The 12,555-nt window shown below is 41.6% G+C and overlaps 1 protein-coding gene across 1 annotated transcript in view; it reads right to left on the bottom strand.

Moving 5' to 3' along the window:
* epg5 (ectopic P-granules autophagy protein 5 homolog (C. elegans)) overlaps nt 1–12,555 on the bottom strand; it is a 129,716-nt gene that overhangs the window by 50,759 nt on the left and 66,402 nt on the right. Inside the window, 5 exon segments of the mRNA XM_055633414.1 lie at nt 125–296; nt 5,608–5,746; nt 5,880–6,003; nt 7,394–7,633; nt 11,298–11,464. Of these exon segments, the coding sequence (XP_055489389.1) occupies nt 125–296; nt 5,608–5,746; nt 5,880–6,003; nt 7,394–7,633; nt 11,298–11,464 (842 nt within the window).

The following is a 12,555-nucleotide window of genomic DNA, read 5'->3' as shown; positions in this document are numbered from 1 at the left end:
GAACCAGGAAAATTCTCAACAGTTTATTGAGAATAAAGATAAATCTCTCGGACAAAATGGCTCAGAGAGTGCATAAAAACATCTGATTTATCAAGCAAGGAATAGCTTACTGCTGGCAACTTACTTTGCTTGTTGTTGCAAGATGTTTAGATAATGCCAAACAAGCTCAATTGCTGCTTTTTTGTCTGTTAGACTACTGCAGACAATATCTGGAACAGGAGCTTTCACACGCTGCAGTGTCACAGCAGGTACAGGGGCATTGCGGGTTTTCAGATCATTATAGATTTGGTCTTTAGCTAAAATGGAAAGAAAAAAACATCATTGTCATTGGTTTTGAGCATAAAATCTAAAATTATCAATTATAATAACTGCATGAACATCGAGGGAACTGGTGTTTACATTTTCCAGCATTTTATGCATTCTGGCATTGTCTCATAAATATAGGTCCTAGTAATAGTTTCTCAAAATCTATTTGGAGACATTTAATTCCTTTAATCAAGCTAATTTTTGAATTATATAATCCTACTGACTGTTAAACCGACAAATGAAAATGATCTGCTTTCAGGAAGAGCAATACAGAAATGCAACATTATCATTTTTGGCAAATATTGTTAACTTTATTTAAGTTGAGTTTTTTGAGGAGGTAACTAAGAAGAAGAAGAAAGAAATGGGGGCGGGGGGGTAGACACAGTCTATGGATTTTGGTAAGCTATTTATAAGGTTCAGCTTGATAGGTTGCTTCAGAAGATTAAGGTACACGAGATCCAAGGCAAGCTGGCTAAATGGATCCAAAATTGTCTTGATAGGGGGCATAGGATGGTTGGTGGTGGAAGGATGCTTTTCTGATTGGAAGTGATTGGAAGATTGGATGGTGCAAGGACCTTTGTTACTTGTGATAGATATCTATGAATGTCATTGGCAAGTTTGTGAATGACATAAACATTGGTGGTTTTGTGGATAGCCGGGAATTTTGACAAAGGCTACAAAGGATATAGATTAGATTGAAAATTGGGCCGAGGATTGTCAGCTAGAATTTATCCTGATAAGTAAGATCCTGATAATCCTGATAAGCATTTTGTTAAATTAAACAAGGGCAAGACATATTATAGTTTAAAGGATAAAGATTTTTATAGTGTGAGGGAGTTGAGTTAATTTAGGAGTAAGCTATGTCAGTGGAGATTGGCCCCGTGGTTTGCTCATCCTGCAACATGTGGGAGATCAGGGATATGGTCGGTGTCCCTGGTGACTACGTTTGCAGGAAGTGTGTCCAGCTGCAGCTCCTGGCAGACCGTACTGAACGGTTGGAGCTGCGGTTGGATTCATACTGGAGCATCCACGATGCTGAGAAAGTCGTGAATAGCACGTACAGCGAGTTGGTCACACCGCAGGTAAAAGGAAAGAGGACAGAAAGGGAACGGGTGGCCACTAGCCAGCGAAGCAGTAGGCAGGTAGTGCAGGAGTCCCCTGCGGTCATCTCCCTCCTAAACAGGTATACCATTTTGGATACTGTTGGGGGAGATGGCTCATCAGGGGAAGGCAGCAGCAGCCAAGTTCATGGCACCATGGGGGGGGGGGGTGGGCTTTGCGGCACATGAGGGGAGAAAAGAGAGTGGAAGGGCAATAGTAATAGGGGATTCAATTGTAAGGGGAATAGATAGGCGTTTCTGCGGCCGCAAACGAGACTCCAGGATGGTATGTTGCCTCCCTGGTGCAAGGGTCAGGGATGTCACTGAACGGCTGCAGAACATTCTGGAGGGGGAGGGTGAACAGCCAGTTGTCGTGGTGCATATTGGCACCAACGATATAGGTAAAAAAAGGGATGAGGTCCTACAAGGTGAATTTAGGGAGCTAGGAGATAAACTTAAAAGTAGGACCTCAAAGGTAATAATCTCTGGATTACTACCAGTGCCACGGGCTAGTCAGAGTAGAAATAGGAGGATATTGCAGATGAATACGTGGCTTGAAAAATGGTGCAAGGGGGAGGGATTCAAATTTTTAGGGCATTGGAACCAGTTCTGGGGGAGGTGGGACCAGTACAAACAGGACGGTCTGCACCTGGGCTGGAATGGAACCAATGTCCTTGGGGGAGTGTTTGCTAGTGCTGTCGGGGAGGATTTAAACTAATGTGGCAGGGGGATGGGTGCAAGAGCAGAGAGGCAGAGGGGTGTAAAATGAGGGTAGAAGCAATAGGTAGCAAGGTGAAAAGTAAAAGTGGCAGGCAGACAAATCCAGGGCAAAAATCAAACAGGGCCACTTTTCAACATAATTGTATAAGGGGTAAGAATGTTGTAAAAACAAGCCTGAAGGCTTTGTATCTTAATGCAAGGAGCATTCGTAATAAGGTGGATGAGTTGAATGTGCAGATAGTTATTAATGAATATGATATAGTTGGGATCACGGAGACATGGCTCCAGGGTGACCAAGGCTGGGAGCTGAACATCCAGGGATATTCAATATTCAGGAGGGATGGACAGAAAAGAAAAGGAGGCGGGGTTGCATTGCTGGTTAGATTAACGCAATAAAAAGGAAGACATTAGCTTTGATGATGTTGAATCAATATGGGTAGAGCTGCGAAATACTAGGGGGCAGAAAACGCTAGTGGGAGTGGTGTACCGGCCACCTAACAGTAGTAGTGGATTTGGGGATGGCATCAAACAGAAAATTAGAAACGCGTGCAACAAAGGTAAAACAATTATAATGGGTGACTTCAATCTACATATAGATTGGGTGAATCAAATTGGCAGGGGTGCTGAGGAAGAGGATTTCTTGGAATGTATGCGGGATAGTTTTCTAAACCACCATGTAGAAGAACCAACGAGAGAGCAGGCTATTCTAGACTGGGTATTGAGTAATGAGGAAGGGTTAGTTAGCAGTCTTGTTGTGCGTGGCCCCTTGGGCAAGAGTGACCATAATATGGTTGAGTTCCTCATTAGGATGGAGAGTGACATTGTTAATTCAGAAACAAGGGTCCTGAACATAAAGAAAGGTGACTTTGAGGGTATGAGACATGAACTGGCCAAGATAGACTGGCAAATGATTCTTAAAGGGTTGACGGTGGATATTCAATGGAAGGCATTTAAAAACTGCATGGATGAACTACAACAAGTTTTCATCCCAGTTTGGCAAAAGAATAAATCAGGGAAGGTAGTGTATCCGTGGATAACAAGGGAAATCAGGGATAGTATCAAAACAAAAGATGAAGCGTACAAATTAGCCAGAACAAGCAGCCTACCAGAGGACTGGGAGAAATTCAGAGTCCAGCAGAGGAGGACAAAAGGCTTAATTAGGAAAGGGAAAATAGATTATGAAAGAAAACTGTCAGGGAACAAAAAAACTGACTGCAAAAGTTTTTATAGATATGTGAAGAGGAAAAGATTAGTTAAAACAAATGTAGGTCCCTTGCAGTCAGAAACAGGCGAATTGATCATGGGGAACAAGGACATGGCAGACCAATCAAATAACTACTTTGGTTCTGTCTTCACTAAGGAAGACATAAACAATCTGCCGGAAATAGCAAGGCACCGGGGGTTAAATGAGATGGAGGAACTAAGTGAAATCCAGGTTAGCCAGGAAGTGGTGTTAGGTAAATTGAATGGTTTAAAGGCCGATAAATCCCCAGGGCCAGAAAATTGCATCCCAGAGTACTTAAGGAAGTAGCCGCAGAAATAGTGGATGCATTAGTGATAATTTTTCAAAACTCTTTGGATTCTGGAGTAGTTCCTGAGGACTGGAGGGAGGCTAATGTAACCCCACTTTTTAAAAAGGGAGGGAGAGAGAAAACAGGGAATTACAGACCAGTTAGTCTAACATCGGTGGTGGGGAAAATTCTGGAGTCAGTTATTAAAGATGGGATAGCAGCACATTTGGAAAGTGGTGAATTCATTGGACAAAGTCAGCATGGATTTATGAAAGGTAAATCATGACTGATGAAACTTATAGAATTTTTCGAGGATGTAACTAGTAGAGTGGATAAGGGAGAACCAGTGGATGTGTTATATCTGGACTTTCAGAAGGCTTTCGACAAGGTCCCACATAAGAGATTAGTATAGAAACTTAAAGCACATGGTATTGGGGGTTCAGTATTGATGTGGATAGAGAATTGGCTGGCAGACAGGAAGCAAAGATTGATAGTAAACGGGTCCTTTTCAGAATGGCAGGCAGTGACTTGTGGGGTACCGCAAGGCTCAGTGCTGGGACCCCAGCTATTTACAATATATATTAATAATCTGGATGAGGGAATTGAATGCAACATCTCCAAGTTTGCGGATGACACAAAGCTGGGGGGCAGTGTTAGCTGTGAGGAGGATGCTAGGAGGCTGCAAGGTGACTTGGATAGGTTGGGTGAGTGGGCAAATGCATGGCAGATGCAGTATAATGTGGATAAATGTGAGGTTATCCACTTTGGTGGCAAAAACAGGAAAGTAGACTATTATCGGAATGGTGGCCGATTAGGTAAAGGGGAGATGCAACGAGACCTGGATGTCATGGTACACCAGTCATTGAAAGTAGGAATGCAGGTGCAGCAGGCAATGAAGAAAGCAAATGGTATGTTAGCATTCATAGCAAAAGGATTTGAGTATAAGAGCAGGGAGGTTCTACTGCAGTTGTACAGGGTCTTGGTGAGACCACACCTGGAGTGCTGTGTACAGTTTTGGGCTCCTAATCTGAAGAAAGACATTCTTGCCATAGAGGGAGTACAGAGAAGGTTCACCAGACTGATTCCTGGGATGTCAGGACTTTCATATGAAGACTCGGCTTGTATACGCTAGAATTCAGAAGATTGAGGGCGGATCTTATAGAAACTTACAAAATTCTTAAGGGGTTGGACAGGCTAGATGCAGGAAGATTATTCCCGATGTTGGGGAAGTCCAGAACTAGGGGTCACGGTTGAAGGATAAGAGGGAAGTCTTTTAGGACCGAGATGAGAAAATCGATTTTTACACAGAGAGTGGTGAATCTGTGGAATTCTCTGCCACAGGAGGTAGTTGAGGCCAGTTCATTGGCTATATTTAGGGAATTAGATGTGGCCCTTGTGACTAAAGGGATCAGGGGGTATGGAGAGAAGGCAGGGATGGGATACTGAGTTGGATGATCAGCCATGATCATACCGAATGGCGGTGCAGGCTCGAAGGGCCGAATGGCCTACTCCTGCACCTATTTTCTATGTTTCTATGAAGTAAGTGGGCCTCTCCTCTGCCTCCAACACTCCCGAGAAAACAAACCAAGATGGTTTAGTCTCTTCTTATAGCTAATACCTTTAAATCCAGGCTGTATTCTGGTAAACCTTTTTCTGCACCATCTCCAAAGCCACCATATCCTTCCTATAATGGAGCAACCAAACTGTACGCAATACTACAAATGGTGCCTAACGTAAGTCCTGCATCGTGACATCCTGACTCTTATACTTAATGCCCTGACCAATGAAAGCAAGCATGCCATACATATTCCTTATCAATCTATCCAAAGGGAACTAAGAACTTGGACCCCAAGATCCCTCTATACATATTGCTGTTAAGGGTCTTGCAAGTAACTGTATATTTTCCCCTTACTAGGCAAGGAATTTAAATTGCCATCACCATCTAAATATAAAGTGTATGAAACACATGCCTGAAAGTGGATTAGAGTTATTAAGACTGGATGTTCTATAAGTTACAGATAATGCAGAGTGGAGCTGAATCCAAAGATTCATTGTCTCGTGGAGCTCATGCTTTATACGCTCACTGTCAACATATTCGGTCCAAAGATCCTAGATTAAACAGAAGACAACATCAGGCTAAAATAAAACTGTAGTTGCATACAATAAAGTAATTATGCATTAATTACGTATTTTTATTTCATAATTTCAACAAATTAAAATCTGGTAATAGGGACTATTTTACCTGTTGGTTTTGCATGACTTTTGCCAATCTGTGTGCATCATATTGTACAGGTAGAGAGGGTAGGTAAAGATCAGTTTTTTGTAGATTGATATCCTCCAGCCAAAATGTAAAAACGTGGAAAAGCCTTTAAAATGAAGACACATGCAGACATGAAGCATCTAATGTCTCATAACAAAGTACAAATAATTTATTGTAAACTGCAATAGATGTTAATGAATAAGTAAACAGGATGTATCTTTGCATTTGCATCATCCCATATTCAACAGAGAGATAAATCTCCTGGTGTTTTCATTGGCTTGAAATCAACTTAAAAATATATATGATAAGAGAAAAAGCAGGCCAAGCAGTCCTTCAAGTCTGGCATACCATTCAATAATGAACATGACTAATTGCCCCTGACCTCATCTCCTCATCCATGCCATTTCCTCATAGCTTTCAATTATAAATATTTAACCACTTCCCTCTGTAAATATACCCACTGGTCCATCTTCCATAGCCCTCTGGTGACGAGAAATTAAAAGATTCACTATCCACTGTGAGACGTTCCTATTCACCTCAGTTTTAATAAGCACCCCTTGTAACTTCATTTAAGATTATCCCATTTGTGGAAACATCTCAACATCTACACTGTTGTCGTCCCTAACAATCATTTTTGTTTCAATATTACTCATTATTCTTCTAAGCACCAAAGAGTAAAATCTACTTTCATTGGTCATTCTGAATAGGAAAATCATCTCATCCTGTGAAGTAGCTGATTAAACCTCTTTTAGATTGCCTCCAATCTAGAGCCACTTTTAAAAATAGACCATTGCGCATAGTACGTCGGATGTAGTCGTACTGGTGCCCTGCACAATTGTAACAATACTTAACTACTCTAAACTCCAACCTTCTTGCAATGAAAGACAACACATAATTTGCCTCACTTCATCTGTTTTCTAGCTTCTTGAGATTGGTGTACAAGAACAATAAGGCCTTTGTGGAAAGCTTGTCAAAAAAGATTAGAGCCCATAGTATCCAAGGCATGTTGGTAAATTGGATAAAAGTAGGTATTACAGTACATATTGGTAATAGGATGCAGAAGGTGGTGATCAAAGGTTACTTTGGTGATTGGAAGCAATATGATGAGTGATGCACCACTAAGATTAGTGCTGGGACCACTTATGAATGATACTTTATTGTCATATGCAGCTAGGGTACTTTTTTTGGAACCCAGTATCTGCAGTTCCTTCTGTCTACATCCCAGCAGCTAATGGATTCAATTACTTAATTACATTTGGAATTAAAAAGCTTATGTCAAACATGCTGACAACATGAATGTAGGACATATTGTTCACTAATGTCCTTTAGACCAGACCTAGCCTGGGTGTGATTCCAAACACACAGCAATGTGAATGTATCTTAAGTGGCAGATCAAAGGCAATTAGTAAAGCCAACGAGTGCTGGCCTCACCAGCAGCATCTACTGAGATGAATGAATAATAGTTAAAGAATTTTAATAGTAAAATAATGTTATACCTGAGCAATTCCCTGTGCAATTCTGGTGAAGTCATTGATTCTGGACGCAGAATTACAAGATTCTCATCAGGTGATGAAGCATCTTCTGAAGAGTGCGCCTTCTTCCAAATCCTTAAAGCTTTACCAGCTTCATGATGAAAATCTGCTATTTCAACAAGACGCTTTTTCATTTCTTTCAGCAAAGTAGAATGCGAAGTACTGTGGAAATAGCGTTTTCCAATACAGCCACTCACTGGCAAACTAAAAAACAAATTAAACACGATTTTCTTTTTGTACAAAATTCTTTTTCATAATTAATTTTATTTTTATGTGGTAAATATCTCCACTCATGCCATGTCCACCCATGCAATGTCTTTCCTAATTTCCCAGAATGTCTAACGATACACTTAGTCAGGCACTAGGGATTTTTCCACCTTGATATTCTTGAAATTGCTAACATTTCATAATTCGGATATGGTCCAAAATATCACTACTCATCATCCTCAATTCCTTTGCTTCCATGACCTTCTCCTCAGTAAATAATGATGAAAAGTATTCATTTAACATCTGGCCCTTCTCTTTTCGATCAAAACATTGACAACTATGCTGGTCCTTGCGCCATTGTCATCCTTTTGTTCATGGAAATTAGGATTTTCCTTTATATTGTCTGCCAGAGCTAATCATGTCCTCCTTTTGCCCTCCTGACCATGGTCATAGTCTCTTAACCATAGTCTTACATCCCACAAGCAATGTGCTTGATTCCAGCTGCCTATATCAAACATACGCCTCCTTTTGCCAGACTAGGGGACTTAATGTCCCTTGTCAACTAGGATTCTATAATCCTGCCAGCCTTTCCATTCATATTAACAGGAACATGCTGCCCCTGAACTTTCCCAATCTCATCTCTAAAAGCCTCCCACTTTGAAGGTGGCACAAATGAAAGGGAAGATAATAATGTAATTATCACAGGTGTGATTTTGGATTATAAGTAAGAAGCAATTGCATTCAAGGACACCTTACAAGGAGTCAAAAACAGAATTACCCGAGTATGAACAGAGTTCTAAAACTGAAAAAAAAGCAATTAAAGTCAGGATCAGAAGCCATTAGGGAGGGGTGTGTGGGGTAGTGAGGAGTGGTCATCTTTTTAAAGCCAGGACACAACCGCAGAATTTATTTTCAAAGAGAGGGCGAATAAAGAGTACAATACTAAAATAGGAAAAAGGTATGGCAGGCAACATATACATGTTAAACATATTTGTACCTGGATTTTAAAAGTTAAAAAATAATGTTAAATAGTAAAATGAAAAATGTAAGAAATAAAGCAAATCAAGTTTGGATAGCGTCTTTGGAGCCATTAAATTTGAAATATCAGTATTTAAAATGCAAAAGGAATGCTGACAAAATATGAAAAATGCTGACAGCAGGAATATGAAATATGAATAAAAATGCAAGCTATATGCAAACTTTACATTTAGAAACATAGAAATTAGGTGCAGGAGTAGGCCATTCGGCCCTTCGAGTCTGCACCGCCATTCAATATGATCATGGCTGATCATCCAACTCAGTATCCCGTACCTGCCTTCTCTCCATACCCCCTGATCCCCTTAGCCACAAGGGCCACATCTAACTCCCTCTTAAATATAGCCAATGAACTGGCCTCAACTACCCTCTGTGGCAGAGAGTTCCAGAGATTCACCACTCTCTGTGTGAAAAAAGTTCTTCTCATCTCGGTTTTAAAGGATTTCCCCCTTATCCTTAAGCTGTGACCCCCTTGTCCTGGACTTCCCCAACATCGGGAGCAATCTTCCTGCATCTAGCCTGTCCAACGGCTTAAGAATTTTGTAAGTTTCTATAAGATCCCCTCTCAATCTCCTAAATTCTAGAGAGTATAACCAAGTCTATCCAGTCTTTCTTCATAAGACAGTCCTGACATCCCAGGAATCAGTCTGGTGAACTGTCTCTGCACTCCCTCTATGGCAATAATGTCCTTCCTCAGATTTGGAGACCAAATCTGTACGCAATACTCCAGGTGTGGTCTCACCAAGACCCTGTACAACTGCAGTAGAACCTCCCTGCTCCTATACTCAAATCCTTTTGCAATGAAAGCTAACATACCATTCGCTTTCTTTACTGCCTGCTGCATGCCTACCTTCAATGACTGGTGTACCATGACACCCAGGTCTCGCTGCATCTCCCCCTTTCCCAATCGGCCACCATTTAGATAATAGTTTGCTTTCCCGTTTTTGCCACCAAAATGGATAACCTCACATTTATCCACATTATACTGCATCTGCCAAACATTTGCCCACTCACCCAGCCTATCCAAGTCACCTTGCAGTCTCCTAGCATCCTCCTCACAGCTAACACTGCCCCCCCCAGCTTAGTGTCATCCGCAAACTTGGAGATATTGCCTTCAATTCCCTCATCCAGATCATTAATATATATTGTAAATAGCTGGGGTCCCAGCACTGAGCCTTGCGGTACCCCACTAGTCACTGCCTGCCATTGTGAAAAGTACCCGTTTACTCCTACTCTTTGCTTCCTGTTTGCCAGCCAGTTCTCTATCCACATCAATACTGAACCCCCAATGCCTTGTGCTTTAAGTTTGTATACCAATCCGGTAGGCAGCGCGACTCTCGTCAGCAGCGGCCTCTGCAGCCCGTCCGCGTTTTTATTAATTTTGTCTATGTTTTTATGTAGTTTTTGTTATTTTGTGTTGGGGTGTGTGGGTGGGGGTGGGGTGAGAGGGAGGGGGAAACTTTTAAATCTCTCCCTGCACGGGAGACCCGACCTTTTCTTGTCAGGTCTCCGTTATCGTTGGGGCTGCAACGAGGTGCGGCCTCCAACAGGAGAAGACCGGGGACTCTGGTGCCAACGACTCACCGTCACCGTCGCGGGGCTGGCCGAGTCCAGAGCGGGTGGAGCGGTGGAGGAGCGCTGCTGCTGCTGCTGCGGCCCGACCTCCGGAGATTCGGAGGCTGCAACTGCAGGTCTGGTGGACGGCGGCACCGGGAGCCCGCGGGTCCCTGGAGGGAAACCGCTTTTCTGGGCTCTCGCAACGGCGACTTCTCCCGCCCGTATTGCGGGGTCGAAAACCTCCTGGAGCGGGGCCTGACATCACCGCCCCGCGCGGCTTGGAATGGCCGCGGGACTATGCGAGCGCACGCCTGGGGCTCTAACACCAAGACCCGATGTGCGACCTCGCATCACCCGGCGTGGCTTTAATGGCCACGGGACAATCGCCATCGCCAGCCGGGGGCTTTGACTTTGACTCTGATATCGGAGGGGGGGGGGGGGAGAGTGCAGTGGAGAGATAAGTTTTTTTGGCCTTCCATCACAGCGATGTGATGGATGTTTATGTAAATTATGTTGTGTCTTGGGTCTATTTGTTTGTAATGTATGGCTGCAGAAACGACATTTCGTTTGGACCTCAAGGGGTCCAAATGACAATTAAATTGAATCTTGTATCTTGAATCTTATGTGGGACCTTGTCGAAAGCCTTCTGGAAGTCCAGATACACCACATCCACTGGTTCTCCACTATCCACGCTACTAGTTACATCCTCGAAAAATTCTATAAGATTCGTCAGACATGATTTACCTTTCGTAAATCCATGCTGACTTTGTCCAATGATTTCACCACTTTCCAAATGTGCTGCTATCCCATCTTTAATAACTGACTCTAACAGTTTCCCCACTACCGATGTTAGACTAACTGGTCTGTAATTCCCCGTTTTCTCTCTCCCTCCCTTCTTAAAAAGTGGGGTTACGTTTACTACCCGCCAATCTTCAGGAACTACTCCAGAATCTAAAGAGTTTTGAAAGATTTGTTATTTAATTTGATATTTAATAATCCATGATAAATAATAAAATTCTCAAAATCAATAGAATCTAAGAAAAATAATGTAAAAAATGTTGAGAGTTACCCATACTCTGGTCCAGGTCGGCGAAGGTACAGGACAAAGAATTTCTGCCAGATTAGTGGCAGAAGCGGATGATCTGAAGGAGTAACTAAAGCTTGATGAGCCCAGCGATAGATCATTAATCTCTGGATGGAAGGCACCACAGGAAGTTTTAAATGGCTTTGGGCTTTCTGCAAATAAAAAAAAACAAGGAGCCATACCTCAATCCTGCACTTAGTTCTAAGATTTAAAAATAAAAATATTTTTCTTCTGTGCAAAATAAATGAAAATCTGTCAAACACAGAGTAATATAAAATGGTACATTTGTGGAAAACTTTGGGATAGTAAACCATGTCAAGCTGCTTCACAATCTGTAGAAGCATAAAAAACAAAAAATTCACTCCAAGTCACAAAGGCAAAAGAGGGCAGATGACCAAAGTACTGTTTAAGGAGTATTGTAAAGGATGAAAGCCAGCTGGAGAGGCAGTGGGGTTTTAGTGGGGAAACACAAAACGTGAAGATCTTTCAGTCAGTGATTAAAATATATATAAAATCCCAACATGAAGCCAATATTAGTGGGTCAGTTACTGGATTGTGGGCAGAAGGAGATTACATTGGGGGGGGAAGTTAGTGACGAATGTGAAATCAAGATGAGTTATTAGGGAATGGGCGTGATCTAGGATAGGAACAGCAGAACTTTGTTATACAGATAATATAATTATATCGGGAAGTAGATTATTAAATTAAGTAGTAAAACAAAAGAGAATAAAATATACTACTAATGGGAAAATGTTATATAAACATATGCTACATTTTTCCAAAGCATTCTCCACAGACTTTTGAAACAAGACAAGATCTTGTGTTTTTGATGGGCAAGTGAATTCATAAAGAACGGTTATATTGGTTTTGCACTACAATCAGTTTTCTAAATTGTCACCTTATAAAACCTTTAAAATGTATAAAAATATATTTTTTAAACCTATAAAATAACTAGGTTAACAGTTTGTTTGCACAAATCAGTTTCCAAATGTTAATATCTGTCATGCATTTTCATAAAGTTCTTACTTTTCCCTTTCAAATAAATGAAAGGAAGATAGCTAGTTAACAAGTACGTGGCTTTTTACACTTCCTCTGATAACACAGGAGCTTCTTATCAAAATATACAATGTAATTCACCTGGCATACTAAGGGAAGAAAATATCCCTGTTAAAAGGGAAGCCTTTTAAAAGGAATATTTGTCGATAGAAATGGAAAGCCATCAAGTCTGACTGGTAAAAAACTA

Source organism: Leucoraja erinacea, chromosome 1 (genome assembly GCF_028641065.1).
Source record: "Leucoraja erinacea ecotype New England chromosome 1, Leri_hhj_1, whole genome shotgun sequence".
Classification (NCBI taxonomy): Eukaryota; Metazoa; Chordata; class Chondrichthyes; order Rajiformes; family Rajidae; genus Leucoraja; species Leucoraja erinaceus.
This window is presented reverse-complemented; position numbering and strand designations above follow the sequence as displayed.